This window comes from Passer montanus, unplaced genomic scaffold, assembly GCF_014805655.1.
Source record: "Passer montanus isolate IOZ18808 unplaced genomic scaffold, ASM1480565v1 scaffold66, whole genome shotgun sequence".
Taxonomy (NCBI): Eukaryota; Metazoa; Chordata; class Aves; order Passeriformes; family Passeridae; genus Passer; species Passer montanus.
The window spans coordinates 4597836-4620909 of NW_024371704.1; the positions used below are offsets into that span (position 1 = coordinate 4597836).

At 37.8% G+C, this 23074-nt stretch overlaps 1 protein-coding gene across 6 annotated transcripts in view; it reads right to left on the bottom strand.

Annotated features, from left to right (window-relative positions):
- Positions 1 to 1209: 1209 nt before the first annotated feature.
- The window catches only part of TFPI (tissue factor pathway inhibitor), a 65232-nt gene continuing 43367 nt past the window's right edge, over positions 1210 to 23074 (bottom strand). For 5 of the 6 annotated variants that reach the window (XM_039728757.1, XM_039728762.1, XM_039728759.1 and 2 more), the window contains 9 exons: positions 18846 to 19046; positions 13605 to 13643; positions 10138 to 10326; positions 8997 to 9067; positions 8702 to 8804; positions 8129 to 8221; positions 2234 to 2359; positions 1854 to 1910; positions 1210 to 1494 (listed from right to left, as the gene is read on the bottom strand). In XM_039728757.1, the coding sequence (XP_039584691.1) occupies positions 1382 to 1494; positions 1854 to 1910; positions 2234 to 2359; positions 8129 to 8221; positions 8702 to 8804; positions 8997 to 9067; positions 10138 to 10326; positions 13605 to 13643; positions 18846 to 19046 (992 nt within the window). In that variant the 3' untranslated portion in view covers positions 1210 to 1381. Of the gene's footprint in view, positions 1495 to 1853; positions 2037 to 2233; positions 2360 to 8128; positions 8222 to 8701; positions 8837 to 8996; positions 9068 to 10137; positions 10327 to 13604; positions 13644 to 18845; positions 19047 to 23074 lie in introns of all 6 variants that reach the window. The other variant, XM_039728763.1, reaches the window with a different exon arrangement.

The following is a 23074-nucleotide window of genomic DNA, read 5'->3' on the forward strand; positions in this document are numbered from 1 at the left end:
TAAGATGCAGACAAGGGGAGGTGCAGACATTTGTGCCCTCACTGCATCCCTAGCCAGGCAGACACAAGCAGTGCCAGTGTGGAAGGATAAGGGCAAATCCTGATCCTCCCACCCCAAATGTGCCTAAATCCACTCTCCCTGGGGAGGCTACACGACCTGCTGTGCTCAGGCAGGTGCCATGGGAGAAGTGGAGAGGTCTGGGAGCAGTTTAATCCATGGGTTATCCACTTATCTGCAAGAAGGGATTCCAGCTGGTCTGAGTATTTACCCCACTGCTCTGCTGGGCACCCACACCTACAGACTCCACTCCTGGTGCAGGAAGTGCAGGAAAACCTGGAGAGAAAGGGCAGAGGGATGAACCAGAACAGGAAGATAGCAAATTGAAAGTGAAACAGGGAGTCAAAATGTGCCAGGTTAATTCTGTGGAGTTTACAGGTTTCCTGGCAGAACTGCACTTCATTTATGTGGTTATTGCAGTGGTAGTCTGTGGTGCTCACACATTTCACAGGACAAGGCTCTACACAAGTGCTCTCTGCTGTACACTCCTGCTCCTTGAGAATCTGTCAAGTCAGAATTAATGCATCCTAGACTGAAAGAGCCATGAAAGGACTTCAGCGCCAGGAAAGAGATTTGGATAAAATTTCAGTATAAAAATCTGATTTGACTTATCCCCTCATTCTGATATTTAGAATGCATAATTTTTTACAATTTCAGCAGTAAAGCTTAGCCATGAATCTAGATCAGTAACAAGGATAAAAATCAATGACCCCAACACAATTTTAAATCTTTCCAGAAATTTGCCACTCTGCTTCACACCCTTACAAGCTTTAACATTCCCTCTATGGATTTTGGTGCATTAATTCTGATTTTATACTCATTTTACAGTACTGTAATTACATGCACTTCAATGGAGTTAAATCTAGGCCTGCACAACCTAGAATAAGTCTGATTAAAACAAATCCAGTGCTTATTTCCTTTTTATAGCAATACACCTATCTTTGAATCGATAATTGGAACAATTGTGCTTGACTAGTGATTATTCTTTCACAAGTATTATGCTTTCTTTAGAACAAAAATGGAATTCAAAAAGAATAATGGGGTAAGAGATTAAATCTGAATTTTCTCTGCATTTTAACTATTCACTCACATAGTTTGTTGTCCTGCTGCAGCTCTGACAATTATATGTAAGCAAACTGCAATTTAAAAGCCTTTAGCAAAGTAAGAGGTAATGTTTATTAACATGACTGAGGAATACATAAAAATATATAAGCAGCTTAGTAATATATAATCAAAATAATCGGTAAATATATTTTAATAGTGTACACTGAAGGTTTTCATTCACAGGTGAAGAGCAGTTTACATCACATTTCTATTAAAAAAATCAAAGTTGCATTATTTCAGGGATGATTTCCATATCCAGGGCCTTTACTGGCTGTTTCTTTCTTTTTTTCTTGATTTTTATTAATCTTCTTTCACCTTTTTTCTTATTGAATCCTAAAGGTAAAATTAACAAAGTAAGATTAGAAGACATCCAAAATTATCAGAAACAAGAGACAAGGCTTGTTTCAATTAATCTTAAAAAAAAAAAAGAAAAAACCATTGTCTTACCTAAAATCTTCATCTGCCTGACCAACGCCAAGTTGTGTTATTGCTGTTCCTTTACACTGCACTTACTGTCCCTCCTTCTCTCTCTAGCTGTGTATCTCTCCTGATTTCCATTTTCACTTTTCTGAGACTCCCAACTCCTACATGTGATCAGGCCAGTCCTTACTACCAAAAGTGGCAAGAGAATGTTTTGACCCGCACAATATTTACCTCTGAAGGATAGCCGAGGGCAGTATCACTTCCCATACCTTTCTTGCAGATCCTCAAACACGACTTCCTGGAGACAAAATTATTCTCATTCCCACCACAGCCGCTGTAGCTAAATGGGCGACACCTTCCAGTCGAGAAGTTGTAGAAAAATCTTAATTCTTTGGCTCTGCAAAGCCCTCTGTCCATGGGGGTCATGCACAAGGATGGGATAGGAGGGGGTTCTGGAAGTACCAAAAAAAAAAAAATAAGGTAAAACAACACTGCAGCATTGCAGCTTCATGTCAATATTATTTGAAATTTTTTGCTGGCAAATTTAATTCTGCTCTCCAGAAAAGCCAAGATACTCAGCATAAGCATCTTTTTATGATTGCAAAACAAAATAATAGTGCAGTAAAATAAAAATTATTCTCATTCCCACCACAGCCGCTGTAGCTAAATGGGCGACACCTTCCAGTTGAGAAGTTGTAGAAAAATCTTAATTCTTTGGCTCTGCAAAGCCCTCTGTCCATGGGGGTCATGCACAAGGATGGGATAGGAGGGGGTTCTGGAAGTACCAAAAAAAAAATAAGGTAAAACAATACTGCAGCATTGCAGCTTCATGTCAATATTATTTGAAATTTTTTGCTGGCAAATTTAATTCTGCTCTCCTGAAAATCCAAGATACTTGGCATAAGCATCTTTTTATGATTGCAAACAAATAATAGTGCAGTAAAATGCAACACTGCAGCATTGCAGCTTCATGTCAATATTATTTGAAATTTTTTGCTGGCAAATTTAATTCTGCTCTCCTGAAAATCCAAGATACTTGGCATAAGCATCTTTTTATGATTGCAAAACAAAATAATAGTGCAGTAAAATATCATTCTGTCTTTGGATTGCCAGCAAAAGCTTACCTGAAAGCTATATCTTTACCTGTGTTGTCAGTGATAAAATTGCCATTTATGCCATAGGAGAGAGCACACAAATTCATTTTGAGGAGTTTCAAGTGAAGCATTTGTAGAAAGTGACGTGAAATAAATTAAACATGGACAGCTTTAAAAATGTGGTAAATATTTCTAATAATTAATGGAGTGAATCACTGCTAGACATTCTGGAACCAAGGAGAAGCTAAAAGCATTTCCAGTGTAAGATTCAAAATCTCAGTGCTGAGTTTGTTGAATGACTACAGAAAACTTGACCTAAGTAACAGGGTCTGTCAGCAACCATTGAGCAGTTATAAAACAAGAGCTTGCAACTTGCAGAATAAAAAAAAGGACTGACTGTGAAGAACAAGTGCACAAATTAATGGAGATTCCGGTGTGTTAGTGCTGCTGGCAGGATTTTACCATTCCGAGGAGAGCCTGGTGGTTTGCTCCTTCAGGATGGCTGCAAGTGAGAACTGAAACACTGGAGGATGAACCTGAGGTAGCCAAAGGACCTGGGCACTGCAACAAGCTCAGAATTCCCAAGCCTGGAAGAACTCCATTATCTGTCATTCCAGAGTGACTAATAGACAAATGGGAACTGATAAAATTGCTGCACAGGCTGCAAGAAGCTGAATGGGAGCCATTATATCACCAAAAGAGCACCATTTTTCCTCAGGGAGCAGCAGAACTGGGTGCATAAATGCAATTAATGAATGTATAAAGGCAAATGTGAAGCCAGTCAGATGGAACTCTTGAAGACACAAAGCCACACAGAAGGAGTTCAGTGGAAAAACAAAATAAAAATTTGAGGAAATAATTTGGGTTACAGCAAAGCTGAAGATATCCTGTGGTCACAAAAGTAGGAAGCAGATAAGCTGCTGAAAGCAAGTTATGCATTAAAACCTGGGCAATGCAGGGGGCTGACAAAATATCCAAAAAGCATGTGCTACATCTTAGGTGTCTTACATACAGTACAGCTGCTAAAAAAAGGTTCATCTGAAATGTATAATAGCTGAAGTGGTGTGCTGAAAAAGTATGAAAAATTGCTGGGAAAGAAATAGAGTGGTGTGTTAGCAACATCATACTATAAAAAAAAACCTGAAATTTAAAAACCAAGTAATGAGTTGCTTTTTCGATAATAGCTGAAGTGGTGTGCTGAAAAAGTATGAAAAATTGCTGGGAAAGAGCTAGAATGGTGTGTTAGCAACATCATACTATTTAAAAAAAATCTGAAATTTAAAAACCGTGTAATGAGTTGCTTTTTCAAGATACACTATATTAGTTTCAAGTTATAAAATGAGAACCTCTTAACTTTTCACAATTGCAAGACTAAGTTTCACTCTGAGTCCAAAGTAGAAGTCCACAGTTGATAAAATCTATATTAAACCTAGTGGGTTTTTAATGATGAAGATGGTAGTTAAATTAACTAAGGCAATGCTTTAGGTACTGCTCTGAGAACTCCTGAGCCAATTTCATTTCTCTGTAGCTGGAGAGGATGTTAGTTTCCAAAGCACATGTTCAGCATAGCTCGCCTATTTAAACCTGCTAATTTCTGAACCTACAAAGACCAGAGCAGAAAGGCTTGCCAGTGAGCAAAGGACCAAACAGCACAGGCTTGTTAATTACAACAGAGAATCCAAATACACACTTTGTAATGTACATTACTTATCTGTCATGTAGAATTCTCCAGGGAGTCCACAGTCCCCTCATGAAGGAGTTCCCACAATGACTGCAAGATTTGGGGGAACCATGGAGCCAGCGATGAGGTGAACAAGGACTGCCTGTGCATGTACAGTGCACCAGAGAGAGCCAGGTGCTATTCAGAATCCCTCTTGTTTTCTTCCCCAAAAAATTGTTATTCCTTGCCTGTATCACTGTCACATACATGCCCTAAATACCAAACACTGTTCCTTTATGTTCAAAACATCTGCATGTTCTTCACTTACAGAAGCAACCAGCCTGTGAAGAAAATCTCTTAATTTTGCTACCTGGAGCCATTTTTTTTCCCAACAAAACAGCATTTTAAAAGAAAAACTAAATAACTTATCATTTCCTCTATGCTGAAGATCATAAAAATTATAAATTTATTTGAATGTACTGATCACTAAAAGACTTGACTTCAGGTAAGCAGAAAACATTCCCTGTGTCATGCCCAGAGTGTCTATTGGCAGGAAAATGTGAAAGCCTGTGAGGCAGTGTGTAAACAGTGTCACCAGAACATTACAGCAGGTGAGTGGTCTCTGTTCAGCTCCAGTTCCAAGTGCTGTATTTATGGATGTGATGGAACAGAAAATTGAGCTGCTGTGCCTATTCTTGAGTTTCTCTCCCAAATGTTTCCATTTCACAACCCCATTTTCCTGAGAGTTGTTGAAAAGTTCTCTCCTGCTTATTTTATGAAGAAAAAAAAAGAAAATGAAAGAAGTAAAAGTCCCACAAGCCACAAAAACACATAAAAAGAGGTACACATTGTATGGTTTAAGATTCAATTCCTATAATACAGCCCTTTGTTGAATCCCATCCCCCTGAGGTATAAACACATGACATGATCATAATCAATCTCAGAATCTCTGAAAAATGCACATCCAGACTCATATTTATCAGAAAGAGCCCCAAGCTCTGCATTGCAACAATAATCCTTATCTCTCAGGCTTTGCAGGGCTTGTGTGACAACGGAGTGCTAATTATTGACACTAGAAAACAAGTTTGGAATTATCTCAGGAGGAAAGGGAATGCTGTGAGCACTATTTCTCCCTAGACATGAGTGTGTGACATTCATGAAGCTTCAGGTTCATTGCCAGATTTTCAGTATGTGCAGACTTCAGCTCCTCATTTCTGGTTGCAGCAAAGCGAAAATAAAAGAATCTTCAAGTGGACAGGCTATTACAAAAATAACGAATCATCTGCACTTGACAGTAATCCACAGGTATAAATTGGTGCAGATCCATTAAAGCAAACAGAACTGTGCCAATTTATATTGGTAAGAGATGACCCTGACTCTGTACTCACAGAACCTGCATCCTTGTGCTATTCCAAATTTGCTGAGCTGAAATTTGACTTTTGATCCTGTCTCCCACTCAAATCTCACAAATCAAATGTAGGTATAGTGCTTACAATTTCCTACCATAGATCACATGAAATGAAAGCTATGATCCTTAGCCTCACTCTCTTACTTTGCACAGAATAAAAGTTATTATAGATGTTTCAGCAGAGTGAGACCAGAACAATCTTCAATCTCTGCAGAAAGTTCATTGCTCAGAGCGCTAGAAACTTCATGTCTGTATCCATGGTTTGCTTTATTTGGCCATAGAACAGTGTAATCTTCTGAAGATTGAGAACTATATTGTAAATCTAAAAACCTGATATTGTTATAGAGTTACACATACCAAAAAAACCTTTTCTTCTTAAAATCAAGATGAAATATCATGTCAATTGTGAAGTGAGGTATTCTATAAGGGAAAACTCCTTGTAAATTTTTTTCATGTTTTCAGGTAAATTAACTAAATTATATTTAATTTTTTAAAAGGTCTTTGAGAAAGACCCATAGCCAGGCCAATATACATAGCAAATAGAACTTGACTTCACATATGAGGTGAGGATCAGGGTGAACTGTTTGGGAAGGAGTGGCTGATGCCCCTCTCCTCAAGCACAGACAAATTGATCTGCCATTGTAATATTTTTTTTCCTTTCAGAAGGTGAAAAACAGTTACCCTGCATGTTTGTGTGACCTGTCTCTGCCTTGGAACTTCACTTGATAGCTCCACCTCTAGAAACAGCAGCAATGGAGACAATGCTCTCACTGTCTCTGTGGAGAAATTAGCTGTCATCTTTGGCCTTCCCCTCTACTGGAATTGCACAAAAGCACCTGTAGCCCGTTCCAGCAGCCTGAGGGGTACAAAATAGACAGAACAGGAGCAGAAGGCTGCATGAAGCAGACAAGGGCAAGACAAAGTCACACAATCAGGAAGAACCTGTTGTGTCTTCAGATTTTCCACTGAAATTCCCTGGTCCTTCCACAGCTGTGCTTCTCACCCAACCCCTTCTGCTCCACTGACTCTTTGTTCCATCAATCTTCAGTTCTCTTTCTCTTACACTCAAAGTCTGCTGTGCAGGAAAATTCCCTATTGCTGACACAATCAAAAGCCCTTCCATTTCCTCTGAGAAAACATAGTGAGGCATGGGTATAGGTTTCCTGGTATGTGTTAGCTGTCTGAAGGATTCAGGCATTCACACCTTCAGGGAATAAAAAATAAAAACCTTCAGGGAATGCCCCTTAATGCCCCCAGACTTATTACCAGACCTGATGTAATTCACATAGTTTTCAGTAAAACAGGCTGCCAAAGCTTTACTGTTTTATGTTCATTCATTTAAATACCAGAGTGCATTGATGCTTTGCATGTGGTAAACAAACAAACTGTACAGAAACTTACATCAAACCAGCAGTGCTTGTAGATTACAGTGCAGGCAAAAAACAAGGTACAACACACACTCATGCTTTATTAGACACTCCATTCCAAGCAAAGGGCACAGGAATGCCACCTACACACCTGTTATCTTACAGAACATACAAAATGCAAAACCCTTAGTGAGTCTGTGTCATCACTCAGTCCTCCCAGAAGTGCAAGCAAGTGCAAAAGCAAAAAACACAACATAAATACTTGGTGAGAATGCTCAGGCTCTTTCCAACTGTTTGTTGCTTCCTCTTGCACAACTGTGGATCATAAAAATGACACGCTTCAAATTCAATTACCCTGTACAAGCAACAGCCACCTACAGTGGACAGTGTCCAGCTGCTGATACTCTTAAAGCCTATCCCTTCTCAGCAAAGATCCAGAGTCCCGTCTGCGTTTTCATAATATGTAGTGCAAAAATACCTTGGAGCAACATTTTAAATTAATGAAATTAAAAGTAATTAAATTAATTAAAGCATTTAAAATTAATGCATACTCACTGTGATTAGACTCAACCCAAAAGTGAGTTTAATATGGTCACAGTGAAAATGCAAACATTATGGTATTAAATATATTATACTATGCTATATTCTAAAATCCAAATGTTGTTCTTTGTTAATGGACAAAAGGAATTTAAATCAATTCCCTATTAGATGCTCACAAAAATATTAATTTCAACTGAAAGAATTATGCATCACTGCTTTTCTTCTTTGTATTAATCAGGCCTTTAGGAGGGTCACACTTTTTTAAAGAGAGTGGTCAGTCTTCCGCTTGCTGATATTTATGAGAGATGCATAAGTTGTGACATATTCTTTTGTTTTGACTTTCTCTGCTTATCAAATCCTTTGGCAACGATCAAAACCCATTCTTTAGTCTCAGGTATGTCAGAAAATTGGTTAAAATGGAAATGCAATCCATATCAAAGACTGAGAGCTAAGAACTACAAAAGCTAATTCTTACCAAAAAAAATGGGGAACTGGTTGGGCTCCTCCTCTGGGGAACTCCTGTTCCAGGCATTAGACTTCTCATTTGGAGCAGCTGGCAACAAATTACCTAAAAGAAAAAAAATAGAGACAGTTGGTGTGAAACAGTCAAGGGTGGGATATGTAGACACATCCAAGCTCTGGAAATCAGCTGTGGCTGGTACCTGCTGGCCCTGCTCAAACCCACTGCTGATGCCAGTTGCCAAGCAACATCTCTAAGGCCCAAAGGCTCAGGAAACTCAGGTTGCTGAAACAACTTTGCAATGGGTTTTCTTTTTCTTCCTTAATTCTACAATGCAAAATTTAAATCATACACAGCTTGGAAAGGTTATTTTTATATTGCCAGCAGACATTGTAACCTTTGCATTTGTAAGCCTTTTGCAAAATAAGTACTGATGGCAAGAAAGTGGCTCTGAAGCTACTTTTAATGTCAATGTGCTCAACCCTGTGCTCAGGTATTTCCAGTGACATACAAATAAATGGGGAAAATCAGTGGACAAACCAAGGAGCAACAAAGGCTTGATTATAAACAGCAAAAGCAAATTCTTACCAAAAATCCCAGGAGACTGGCTGGGTGCTTCTGTTGGGGAGCTGCTGTTCACAGAGCTGGGATGTTCTTCTGCTGGGGAGCTGCTGTTCACAGAGCTGGGATGCTCTTCAGCTGTAACAGCTGGCAATAAATTTGCTAAATTAAAAAAAATAAAAAAGAAGTGAAAACTGTTAAGAAAAACCAAACAAAAATTGGTATAAATGATTCAGTATCTCAAAAATAAAAGCTTTGATCTATTTAGACCATGGCAACCCCTCTCTTCTTGTGTCCATGCAAATTTACATGAAAATAGATGTTCTTCTGCTGGGGAGCTGCTGTTCACAGAGCTGGGATGCTCTTCAGCTGTAACAGCTGGCAATAAATTTGCTAAATTAAAAAAATAAAAAAGAAGTGAAAACTGTTAAGAAAAACCAAACAAAAATTGGTATAAATTATTCAGTATCTCAAAAATAAAAGCTTTGATCTATTCAGACCATGGCAACCCTCTCTTCTTGTGTCTCTGCAAATTTACATGAAAATGTTATTTTAGACTAAAGTAATGAAAAAGAATATTCTGCAGCTTTTAGTCCAGAAGGTAAAAGTGGAATCACAGCCCGGGAAGAAATATTTCAGCAAAAGTATGGGAACGGCACATGGGTCTATCTTTATAATTTAAAAAAAAAACCAACAAAATCTTTAAAAAGAAGCATAGTGGGTCTTTTCTACTATAAGTGTCAATAAGCTTGAGTTCCCCTTGCCAAAATGACAGCTTATGAAACAGTGCTGGAAAAAGGCCCACTAGAGACAAGCAAGATAAAATGGTCTGGAGGCTCTCGATGGGAAAATGTATTCACATCATGAATAAAATGAGGCACTTGGTGAAGGGAGAGGAGCTCTGAAGGTTACTGTATCCTGATGTAGAATAATTTATTGGAATAAGCAGGACAAGGAAGGAAATGACTGGTCTGTGGTCAGTCTGAATAGCTTTGGTAGCCTAAGGTGCACAGCCAAGTCATTCCCAAGGGACACACAGGTGTTCCATGAATCCTTGGTGGGAAGCTAGCAATACACAGTGAGTTAAAAATTCCTACATGGACACCTCTTTCATTGCAAGACTTGGTTTGAAAGCAGTACATGCAGACCTATGGGTTAAAAACATACAGAAGTGTTTTATGGTACTATAAAGCAACACAAATGGCAGATTTTAGGGTAGCTGTCATGAGAAAAGAAAAAACGTAGGAGTCATGTAATATTCCTTAAATATTACCTAGTACCTACCAATTTTTTACTCTGTACCTTATATTTTGGTACTTTAATTTAAAATATGTATAATTACCATATATTTCATATACAAATTACTGCCACCTCAGGGCACCCTAAATTGCCTTTTTTCCATGCAAAACACACAATTTTTTGTACAAGAATAAAACAAAGAGTGATTAAACCCATCAACTCACAGTTGTCTTGGCAGGTAGTCTGGCACTCCTCCAAAGTCCTGAAGTTGTTCTGGTTTCCTAGGCACCCACCATACTTGAATGCCTCACACAGTTTTGTCTCTTTGTTGTAGAAGTACCTGGTGAAATACCCCCGGCAGACCCCAGGCTCTTGGGCATGGAAGCAGAAGTCAGGCTGCCCTAGAAACAATCCTAAATGATCAAGAGGGTGGGGGAAGAAAAAAAATAAAATGCATCCCAAGAAAACAGCAGAAGTGGTGAAAGTTCACAAAATAAACCTGTGACTCCAGCCTAAAATCCAACTATAAAATAACTGCTGCTTTTTTGCGCTGTTTTTGTTCTTTTTTAAATCATAATATTTAATTGAATAATTATATGAACAAAATATTAAATAAAATAATTATAAAACCCAGTAAATATAATTATATATAGATTAAATATATTGTATTATAATGTATTTAATTATAGTAATTATTTAATTTATTGCATTCTATTTAATTATTTATATTTAATATAAACTGGATTTTTTATTTATATTTAATATAAACTGGAATTAAATTAACTGGAACATTATAGGGGTGTTTATTGCTCTGTTTGTGTAGCCACTAAACTCCATCTTGAAAAATTTCAACTAATGAGTCCTTTAAAATTCCAAAACATTCACGTTCTAAGTTGAAAATTAGTTTTTATTCTGATTTTGAAGAAGGCCTGAAACTCAGCTGGATCACTTGCACCTAAGTACGTATCCTTGTTTCTCATGTTTTACTCAATGTTACCACAAAGCAATGTTCAAATAAAAGAAAAAAAGGAGGGGTTTTGAAATAGAACAGAAAAAATACCTAGCAGTGCAATTTGTCCTTATAAAAAGATACGGGAAACAGGAAGACAGAGCAGCTATTCTACAATATTTCAGTCCCAGTTCTGATTTTGCAATCACTAACTACAATATCAACCAAGGAAAAGTTAACAAATGAATATTGCATAATTTGACTGAATATCACAGCATGATATCACATCCTTTGGCAGGGAAGAAAAATACACAGCCATATGACAATCCCCAAAAGTCAACTCCTCACCATATTCAGTTTTCTCCTTAAAATAGTGTGCTGAAAATCATGGTAACAATAATGAAATACATGTGGAGGAATTTTCAGATTCTTGATAATAGATATTTTGAAATAAGATTCTTATCTGAGCTGACTTGCTGAGAAAAGTCTACTTAACCATCATATAAGAAAATCTTAGTAGGTGTAACATATAAAGGCCTTGCTTAGCTGTGAAAATTCACAAAATATTGAGACTAAAATGTTGTGCAACCAGCTGTCACCAAAAAAAAACATATATATATATAGAACAATTACTTTGAAATTCCTAGCATTTTAGAATTAGGTTATCAACTTGAAAACAAGTTAATCCCATTACACCTATTTTAGGCAGGTACATATTCAAATTCATTGCTAGAACAAGATGATTATTAAAAGCTATTGATGCACATTGAATTTATACAAAATATTATAATAGCTCATAATGAGTGTTTTTCTAAGAACTAATTGGCAATATACTGCATTTCAATTTTTATAATACTTCATGAACAGCAAAAAAAAAATTCACAGCATGCAAAATTAAATCACTAAAATATTCTTGACTAAAGCAACCAAATCAACTGTTTTCAGCATTCCTGAATGGCTTAATTTTGATTCTTCATTACAAATTTCATTCTCTGCCAGTGTGATCCACAGTTCAGGGGCTCCACCTCTCTCACTATGCAAAGGGAGCACAGACTCAGAAAGCTAAGCCCACACAGAGCAATAAATATGAGAAATCTGTGCAAGGCACGTGCCGTGCTTTCAGCTGAAAACAGAGGTGAGACAGGTGCCTAGACAGGGAGCAGCAAGGCTCCACCAGGAGCATCTGTTCCATCTCCTAGGAGTTCACAGACAACAGGAACTGCAGAAAAAATTCTCTCATCAAACATTGCACAATACCACAAAATAACACAAAGAGATTATTAGATAGATATAAACTGAAAAAGGAAGGAAGATAAAGAGTATGCAAAGTAGGCTACAGGATTATGACAGATTCTTAAAAACAGATGTCTTAAATTTAGAGTAGTCTTATACTAAAATGGTTTTTGCAAATGAAATTAAGTCCAAATTAGCTGAGCTCATAGCTAACTTTTATAGCCACTTTTGAAGAGAGAAGGCAACACAATCCTAACCACACAAACCAGTACTGTACTTCTAAATGCCACATCTTTCTCCAAGGACTCGAGATTCAAGACTACATTATTGGAAACAACAGTACAAGTGCAATAGTGCTGATGATAGCCATGGGCTGAATTTTATAGGATGTGTTCTGAATTGTCATTAAAAGCAGGGAATTAGGGTCATCCTTTAAAGGAAGTAGTGCCAAAGTCTGCAGTGTGTGTGGAAAATCAACCTTAGTAGCATCCACATATAATCACATTTTTTTTTAACACATTAAGAATAGAAAAGACAGCAGAAAACAGAAAAGAAAATCATCATCTCATATGAAAATATTCCAAATACCATTCTGTAAAGACAGGTGATTTGATTATAGTCTATTTCAAAATGTACGTGCAAATGTTTCCATTCCTGCAAGTTGTTAACTGCACACCCATTCAGGAAGTCCCGAGTAGAAGGAGGGATGAAGAAGAGTAAGCAGAAAAAGAGGAGCTGACTTGTAAAAAGTGTACTCAAGTCTGTGTTTGTGGAGCTCTGGCTGCCCACAGTGGGCCCCAACCAGGTGCACATCTCCAGTGTGCAAAGGGGAAGGGGAGGGTAAGCCTTCACAAGCTTTAAAAGCATTAAATAAAAGTGCTAAAGTGAAATATCCTCATTAGGAAGAACAGTTTCCTCAGCAGACCAGCTGTGTTCCAGTAAGGGACTCCCAATACTTTAGCACTGGCTATTTTGGAAGTCTGGGGTACCAGGTATTTAAAGTTCTGTTAAAATTCTGTCCCTTCAGGAATAGAAACTTGCTCCCTTGTTTAATTTGCAATTAGGGCATCTGCCCTAACCTCTGGTAGCTCCTCCACTGATAATACTTAAATAGCTCTATTTCAGAGCATTTTTTCCCTACTTTTCTAAAAGTAAAAAGGCATTAGTGCAAAGCATTTAGCTTGTTCTCAACACACACATAAGAGCTCCCCGTTGTGGCTAATTATACCATGCTTGAATCTCTGCCAAGTTCCTCTTTTTACTGAGGAAAAAGAATCATGATGTATTTATTTTGTGGAGAAGAGACTGCAGCTACCATCTTCAGTGACCACAACTGTCCTCAAATTCTTTGATGAAGACAGAAGAAGATTTGGCCTAAGAACTCATTTTCAACTGACATTGCTGTTTTTGTTAGAAGACAAATTATGTATTGTTCAGAGCTAACAAAAGAAGAAAATACATTCATTATTGTGGTAAAAGAATCTTAAATGATGATGTAAATATAATTACCTTTCTTAATTTTTGCTAATGCCATCTTCTGAGGAAATTCTGCAAGATAAATAAAAATAAAAGTATTTAGCAAAAGCAGACATGTTAAGTCTCACCTGTGATACCAGTGTGTTTAGCAATGACAGCAAGCAATGCTGAAGAAAAGAAAGAATACAGAACGTCTTTCTTTTGTTTTTCCTCTGTATTTGGGAAGTAGCACAAAAGCTCATTGTGGAGAACTGAAGTATCATTTCCTTGTATAGGAATGCCTGCTGTATTGGAAACTTGACAATACAGCAAGTACTGAAATCACATTATACCGATTTAGAATTGAACAGGGGAATTACTCCTCTTGCTACTGCATCCAGGATCCTGCATCATGCCATCTCAGCCCTCAAAAGAGGAGGAATTAGCAGACTAACAACCTGACTGCTGTAGTTACTAATACAGCTCATACTCTGGAGCACTAAGGCTTCCCTCACCCTACCCAATTCCCTTTGCTCTGCCATCTAGGGCCTGAGTGAAGCTTTCCTCGTGCAGTTAATGATATTAAAAGGTCCCTTTGGCCAATTATCCCCAGGTATCCCAGGGGGCTGTAGATGAAAACTTTGTCTACATGGTTCTCTCCATGCACGATCTGCAGCAAAGTTGTTATTGTCATTTTTAATGCAGGAGCCTGGGTTTTATTGTATCAAGAAACTGGGTATCTTAATTCAACCCCAGATTCCTTTTTAGAGACTGAAAACAAACCACCTCCTTGTAGGAGACTGTCTAATCATAAAACTGCAAAGGAGTCCAAGGGCAGAAAGGCTGACAGTATTTTGACAGCTGAGAGAAAGATGGCCAGCAGCTTCTGGACTCTGCCTTAGTCACCTTTTATGCATTGCTTCATAATTCTTGTTTTGTACTTTACTGCCCTTTTGAATCATAATTCTACCCTAGTTTTCTCTGGAAACCTGCTGATGTTATATTTTCAACGCAGCTCTATTGGGTAGAAATTCTGCCATGACATATTTTTCCTTCCACCTCTGGGACAATGCAGCTGTTACCCTTTAAAAAATATTAAAGACATGGCACGCACTTCAGAGTGATGTAGCATTTCTTTGAACAGGTTTCCAGTTTTTCCTATTAGTAGGAGGCTTGGCCCTCAGCATTTAAACCCATGACCTAAACACGGACACGCACGTCAGGCCGTTTCACTAATCTCACTCAGCTGTCCCCTTCAGGGCAAAACCAGCAATCATAGTTTGGCATGTGATCTCTACTCTTCTGGCAGAGAAAAGGAAAATTTTATTGTGAGTTTATACAGGCCTAGAATATCTTAATCTTAGCACCATGTCAACAGTGCTTTTGCTTCTGGTTTCAGTCAAAAAATCCAAACCCACATCTGAGTTGTTTTCTTTTTTTGTAAACAAAGTGTATTTCTTAGTAGATGCACTCTAAATAATAGACATTAGAATTGCCATTGTGACCACAACCATTTATCAGCAGGTATTTTCCCATAGTAGCAAGCTTAACTAGCCTAAAATTTATATTCACTGCCTTTAAAATTAAGGTCTTGGTTCAAGTGATGACATTTGTGAATATCCTCATATCCAGCAAAATAATGGAGCCTATAGGCAAATTCCTCTTAGAAAGTACTTTTTCATTCCCTGAAGTTGTGAGTATTGGGCACAAGAAACAAAAAATAGAGCTGATTTCTAGGAAGCTCGATTCAGAAGTACTCATCTTGAATCTGAACATTGTCTTGGAGAGCCTTAGAGTGGCCAGCCTGGGCTCTCTCAACTCTGACATCAATCAGTTCTGCCTGGTGGCTTATTGATTCAAAACTGTTAACGCGTTATCCTGATCTGGTAATTCCCACATGCTGGCTCATTTATTCTTGTGTTTGTGCTGAATACTGAAAATCAAAACCTTTGACTGGAGGGGAATTATTTCTTCTGAATTTTTGCATACATTAGATAGCTGTCCTTGAGCTGATTTTTATCAATACTTGTCTTCACATTCTTCAAAGAAATAATTTAGTATTTCAGATTTTTCTTTATTTCTAAGCACTTTTGTGTCACTCATACTCTCTCTTCAGACTCATTTATATAGTCACTAAATAGTAATTTCCTGCAGTAATAAATACTGAAAATGCAAGTAAGATGAATACAAGTATATACCACGATACTGCACAGACTGAGTTAGAGTTAAGAAAAATGCACAGAATTATACAGGGTTTTGCTGTATTATGCTAGCAAAAGGGATTAATTTAAAGATTTACTTTGCTTTATGCCTGGTGGTCTGCAGCATGCTGTAGGTAACACCAAATCTGCTGTTATCCATTCAGAGAATACAGAGATCACAAGCCTTTGTTTCTCTTCTTCCTCCAAGCAGATCCAGCTCTTGGAGAGTCTTGGATCACTGTTACTCATGCACAGAAAAGTGTTCATGGGCTGAGTACCGAGATGTAGACACTAAGCCAGTTCTCATTTTAAATAACTTTCAGTTTTATACTACAGAGTTATACCAAATATATGCCAGTACAGGATTTGGTCTAGCAGATCTGTTCCAGATCCAACATGTGTGTCAGAATCAAAGTAACATCGAGTCCCTTCCAACTCAGCTTATTCTGTGAAAACAGCAGCATCAGATGGAAGAAATAATGTGATAAATCTTCACTCATGACACCTGATTATTACTTTTGGACACTTCATTCTAAATTCTGCATCTATTTTCCACTGTCTTAGCCTTTAAATTGAAATTGAGGGCAAACACTCCAAATTTCCTATGACAGCAAGTGTCAAATTTTGGTTGAGATACTGGCAGGTGCAAATAACCCCACTCCAAGCATGGTAAAGATGCTGTGGGTACTGCTGAAACCCCAAACCAAATATTAGCTGGAAATCACCAAGAGCCAGCCTGGTATCAGAGAAAGAAGAGCCAATTCACATCCTAGACTCTGGGTCTTTCTGAAACTGAATGCTATTCAAGGAAACAATTTTCAATTTTTTATCATGAAAGACTTTACTCTTTAAACTTGGTGGAGTCATAACTAGAAACAGATTAATCATCTGTAATGAATTCCTTCACTGTTTGATTTTCTGCCCAGAAATGAGATCTGTTCCCACACAATCTTCTCTAAGGAAGATTTTAAAACCCATTACTTCAGTTCTATCTTACTTTCGTATTTTTTTAAACTCAGGTATGATGAATCAAAGACACAAATAATACAGTTTGGAGAAGAACAGTGCTGTAAACAGCTTTTATCCTTATCAATTGCTAAAATATCGAATACAGGTAAATGAGCACCAAAATAGTAATCTGCACTTCTGGAAGTATCTGAGACTTCAACATAAAAAGAAATTCATTAATATAAAGGTTCTTTCCCTTTCCAGCCACTTCAGGAAGAGTTTGCTAAAGATCCATTTCAGATCCAAGTAGGACAGAGGTTCCTGAACTTTGTGCATGCTCTCATTTAGGGCAAAATGCTTTTCTTCATGTCTTCCCTTTTTTTTTTCTTTTAACTTGAAATGCTAGATTATGCTGTTTAGTAACTAAATTATGATTTCCACAATGATTTCCACATACCTCTTTCTTGATGGGATGCCATTTTAATAATTAATATTATTTTAATATAATTACTACTGTGTTTACCCATGCATTGCACCTAAAAACAGAGCAAGGCTATGACTGATTCTGGCCACTTCTTCCCTGGAGCACCTCTGGCCTCTGAGGCTTATTAGTAGGATCTATCCAGAAACCATCAAAAGGTAAGTTTCAAATTAATCCTTGGAGTAAAATGCACTAGAAAATTGTCATCCACGTAAAGAAATGGAGTGACATTTTTGACTTCGACAAGTTCTTAGTGAAATTTTGTAGTGGTTTTTTTTTTTCCCATCCTGATAGAGAGAGCTTTATAAGCATACAGTTGTTTAAAAGCAAAGCCTAACTAACCAGAAATTATGGTGGTACCAGCATGTCAGAAAAATAGATCTGAAAGGTAAATAATATCTTGAGTTAGTTTGTGGTGAGTACATAAAATGTGTGAAGTCTCCTCTTGGGAAAGACCAAAGGCATCGAGACAGGGATGCTTTCAAAGAACATGGAAATTGCTTACTAACATTTCCAGACTGATAAAATTAAAGGCACTATAACTAACAACACTCTTGAAATACTACTTTGGGTAATATGCAACCAACTCCAGCCATTATTGTAACACTGGGGTGGGAGACAGATACTTTGAGATTTCTAAATAAATTTAGCAACAAAAGGCAGACTAATTTTGATCAGGAAATACAGATGTGTTTAAAAACAGACAATGTAACAGATTTAAAGCCTGATCTAAACACTATGTAGACATAAATTCTAGAAGGCATGGAAAAATAGATATGAGACATCTATATTTGTTGCCAGACAAAATCTGAAGTTATAAATTACCTTGTCACATATGCTGTCAGGTTTGGTCAGAAAACCCAAATAGGAGCTTCTGAAATAAATTTTCTAATCCAAAATTTCCTGGAAGTATTTTTTGTAACCTATGAGAATTGCCTGTGCTTGCAAGAGGCCTATGCTAATCCTAGAGGATACAAGTCTTTTAATTTTCATCCAGTTGTGTGAAGAATATGTACAGTGCTGAAAACCTTAATTACAAGGATGAATTTTAATAGCAAAACCAGCATTCACAAAGCCCTGGGTGCACATTGTGCTGTGTATCATGTTAGATCCCATTTTCTTATTTCCAATTATTAACAGAGGAGATTTCAACAAAACAAAGCTGAAAAATGCCTGACATTTTTAATGAGAATTATTTACTACTGTAGTAGTAATTATGCTGAAACACAGATGATGGCCAAAATTTTGGACAACTTCAGCTTCTCAAGTAAAGGACAAACCTGGGTTCAAAACTGGCGTTAGACACTCTGAAAGCAATAAAAAACATCTTTGCTACCCACCAGCTTAGCCCAGCCTCAAAATCCATTTCATTTCCGAATTCATCCAAAACAGGGCTCTAGCTAGAAAATAAGATTCCTTGCATTGGTGTCTCTATTCCACACGTACACTACAAAACCTACCTGTCTTTCCACACCCAGAATGTCTGCTTGCACCATGTAAAGTAATTCAGATGAGTACAACCTACTTGGGAACACGATTAGAGGAATCATATTTCTGTATTAATAGGAACCGAGGAGGGAACTTCCCAAATTCAAGTGGTATGTGAATGAGCAATAACAGATGCAAATGAGGACTTGGTAGGAGGGTGAGAGAATGGGTACTGGCCTTTTGCCACACACTTCTCCTGGCATTCCTCCAGCGTTGGGAAGTTGTTCTCATTGCCATGGCATCCACCATATTCAAACACTTCACACTTGCGGCTTTTGATGTTGAAGAAATAGCGGATGTGGATGGCTTTGCACGGGCCCTCGTCTGCTTTCATGGCACAGAACGAGTGCACCAGCTTCAGCGGAGGCAAGCCAGCACCTGGAACACAGAGGAGGAGCAGAACAGCTGAGTTAGTTTGCTGCACACTGCACAGTGTAACTCCCAGATGAGGCTGCTCGTGTGCTCTGCTGGAGAGGCACTGCACGCATCTGTCTGCAAAGCTCCCAACACACCGAACAGATGTGAGAAGAAAAACATCATCTGCATTGGAACACGAATTCCATTCGATCAATTCAAATGTGTGGCTTCAATTTTCCACCAAAACAGCTCATAGTATAAACTTCAACTCCTCATCACAAACCTCTAAACAGCCATGGAGCGTGGCTTAGTCACAGGAGCTGGGGTGCAATGCTGAATAACAAAAACACACCAAGACCACCAGGGCAGAAAGGTTTGCTTGGGCTCTTTTCCATGCACGGCTCCCAGAGAACTTGGCTCTAAATGATCTGTCAAGGAACAGTGTGGGATGGCCAGAGGCCTGCAGAGGGCATCCCTCTCCTGTCAGATGGCATTTGACTGGGACACAAACCCTGCTGGCACCACTGACGGCACCAGACTCCTTTTCCCTTCATCTCACTGTTCTTTCATTACAGCTTTCGACAACAAACAACTAGAAAGTCAAGGCAAAAAAAAGCTGAACATTTTCAAATTGTGCAATTTCTGTCTTTCAATATATATTAGGTCAGGGAATTCTATATTAATTTTCATATACATTGTGAAGAACACTAGCAAAATTTCACCCTGTCAATGTCTATAAGGAAATTCTGACCAACAATCCAGTTCCTGATACTGTTCCCTTACAAATATATGGTTTACTATATTTTTCTGTTTTACTATTCCAAGACAGTATTTCACCCTAGAGGATTTTGAAAGTTCTACAGAGCTTGTGTGCTTGCTATAGGAGCCAGAAGAACAGACCTAAGGTTTTTCATTCATTGTCCTACAGCTAATTAAAACATTGATGTCTCAGAATATTTAAGCAAACATATCTATCTGTGCTCTTTGCAGTGACCCAGGAAGGAGGCAAAAAAAAGAGTTTACATGATCATGTAACCATCATAGATTCCTACTCTGACTAGTTTAAGTTTCCAGTTTTATTTAAAAGAATCCACAAAAACCAGTCTTTATGACATGGTTAAAAGGGAATTTTTGGTATCTAAAATTTACCTTATTATACTATCTTTGAATTAAATTCTAAGAGATGAGATAAATCCTCAGAAGTACTGAGTTCTATGGAAGTTTACTGTTTTATTCCATTTGATTATAACTATCAAACTCACAGAAAAGAAACAAATTTCAGGACTAAAATATTTTCTAGAATAACATTTAAGTCCTTGAAAATCTAACAACCTCTGTTACATGACTACTACCAACAGAACAATTATAGCACACAATTAGATCTTCTAAAAGTAGACCATCTGATGTTAAAATGCATATAAAAAGGACTAATTTCAAAATTCTATTTAAATATTCAGTCCCCAAATTGGTTTGTGACTTAAGCCATATTGACAAAAGTACATTTTCAGATTTTGAAATTGGGTATATAGATTTGAAAATACTATTGAAGACCATACAATAGGAAATACTGATGAAATAAAATTATTAATTATAAGAGATGTTAGATTTGCTAAATTTGCTGTGAAGCTCATCTTGCCAAACAAGGTTTCAGAATGTTTTTTCTTTCCCGTTTCATTAGCTGGGTCTTCCTGAGCCCACAAAGATTTAGAAGTCACAATAAATGTCAAGTTGGACTTCAAAGGTTCTCAAGTTCTCCAAAAGGCTTGGAAATCCTTTGGAAGGGGCTTAAAAAGGCTCAACTTAAAAAGTTGAGAGGATACTGCATTGCAAATTGAAATTTTGGATTTCCCCTGCTCAGTACCAGGGAAAAAATGTCTTCAAAACACCAAAGTTTTCAGTAAGTTATGAACTCACTCCTGAAATGTTAAAATCAAACACTCAGAGCTCCACAGAAAGCAATCCAACTCAGAAGGGCTCGGGGTGAGGGCTGGCAGCTGGGTTATGAACACGTCATTTTCTTGGCACCCCTGAAATGAGATCCCCTCTGTGACCTCTGCCGGTGATCCAGTCCAGGCTACAAAAGGTTGTGAAAACTTCCCAGGTTTCTTAACCACTGAAATTTCAGACACATGGTTATGTCAGCTCATTTTCTTGCTGCATTGCACCACCCCAATGTGGTGGGCTATCCAAACAAAAACAGCATGCAAGCATTGTTGCAAAACTACACCAAGAGGACGAACAAATGGCTTAGCAGAGTTCATCCTGGGAATTTTTTGCTCTCCACTCCTAGCCCACTTCCTAGCAGACCCACGGAACAATGTTGTTTTGGTTACCTCCTGAGGCCTTTCCCCTGCAGTCACAGGGATGCTGTTAACCACTGTCAGATGTCCTGACATCTGCTGAGAACATAATGACTAACTGTGTCACACTTCTTGGCAATCGCTCAGCTTCCTAGGAATGCTAGAAAGCTGCCATAGTTTGAGTAAAATCTGTACCCTGTCAAAGCCCCAGGGGCCAAACCCTCCAACTCCAAACAGCAACCAAGTGACTCTGAAGAAAGAGGTCTCCAAGGGATTGGTCGGAAGTGAATCATTCTTCTGTCTGGAAACAGAGAAAGAATTCTTCCCCATTATTGTACACCTGGGAGCACTTAACTCACACAGATGATATAAAATTAGCTTTCCTTCTTAGATTAGAGCAGCTGATGAGAAGGCAAGCAGAAGTACTTGCCCATAGACCCACATCCTCCTGTACCCATTTCATTTGTGGAATATACCTTGACAAAATGAATTCTTAGTGTAAGGACTCATCCTCTGCTCTTGAACAGTGGGACAAAGTGTTACTACATTTTAGGTGCTGTGTGAAAAGCACAGGATATGACATTTAGTGAAGATGTCTGTCAGGAAATTCAGTGAAAATTCCTCAGCAGAAACAGAGGAAGATAACACTTGAATGAATGTTAATGGAGTTTCTCATCCAAGTGAAGTAAAATTGCAAGCAATCTGAAGCAGCCAGTTCTAGATTTCACTCTCTTTGTAAGACAGCCCCTTTTTTTTGGTAATATACTGCCTGAATATTCTTGATTATATAATAAATAATTTTTACTTCCTTCATACATAGACAAAATAATTTAAACCCATTTATATACACACATGGTAAATCAGTTTCAATTTTCCAATCTACCATTCATGTCTTGTAATTCAAGGCTGCTGAAAGAGAGAAAGTTGTTTCCTGCACTCTCAACCTTGATTTTGAACTCTCCAAGTTCAATTGCTTCCCTGGCTGCTTGAAGCCTTGGTGGTGCAGCAGCTGCCCTGCACTCACTGCATCACTTCTGTACCCCAAACCTCTGTCTACTCTCTTTTTATTAAAGGATTTTGTTTCCTCTTCATTATCTCCATACTAAATAAACTCTTTTCTTCTCATCTTTTTCTTGGCCTTGCTTTTTAATCCTCTCATAACTCTTATTTGGATGATTCACATTAGTCTGTGTTCCTGGTAAAATGTGCTGCTGAGAGTTGAATATAATCCCCTACCTGACACATTACTAGTGGCAAACACAGTGGAATAATCAACCTTTGGGATTTTCCATAATCCAACACAAAATCACTTGCCTTTGGACATTGAGTTTAACACTAATCACTTTAACATTGAATTAATTTTGTGATGCTCTGTAACTTCCATTGACTTTCCAGCAAATAGAACCTTGTTATAGAGGTGCTTGAACATGGATTTTCCATCTTGTATTGATAATTGCCTTAATTCTCCTTCTTAAGTGCAACATATTGCATTTATCATTGAAAAAAAAATTAGTTTAAACCCCCCACATTAGATCTGGTTCTGTTGGATATTTATTACTCATCCAATTTAGACATCTGGTCCAAATATATAAAGAATTCCTGTATAATTGTCAGACTGTACTAGCCTAGACCAAGGCATTTTGTTATAAATACATAAAATAATGATTAGAGATGGTGTTCACTGTCACGCAGAAATTATTACTTCCCATACTAAAACTGAAAAAACCCCCAGCAAAATCACCTCTCCCT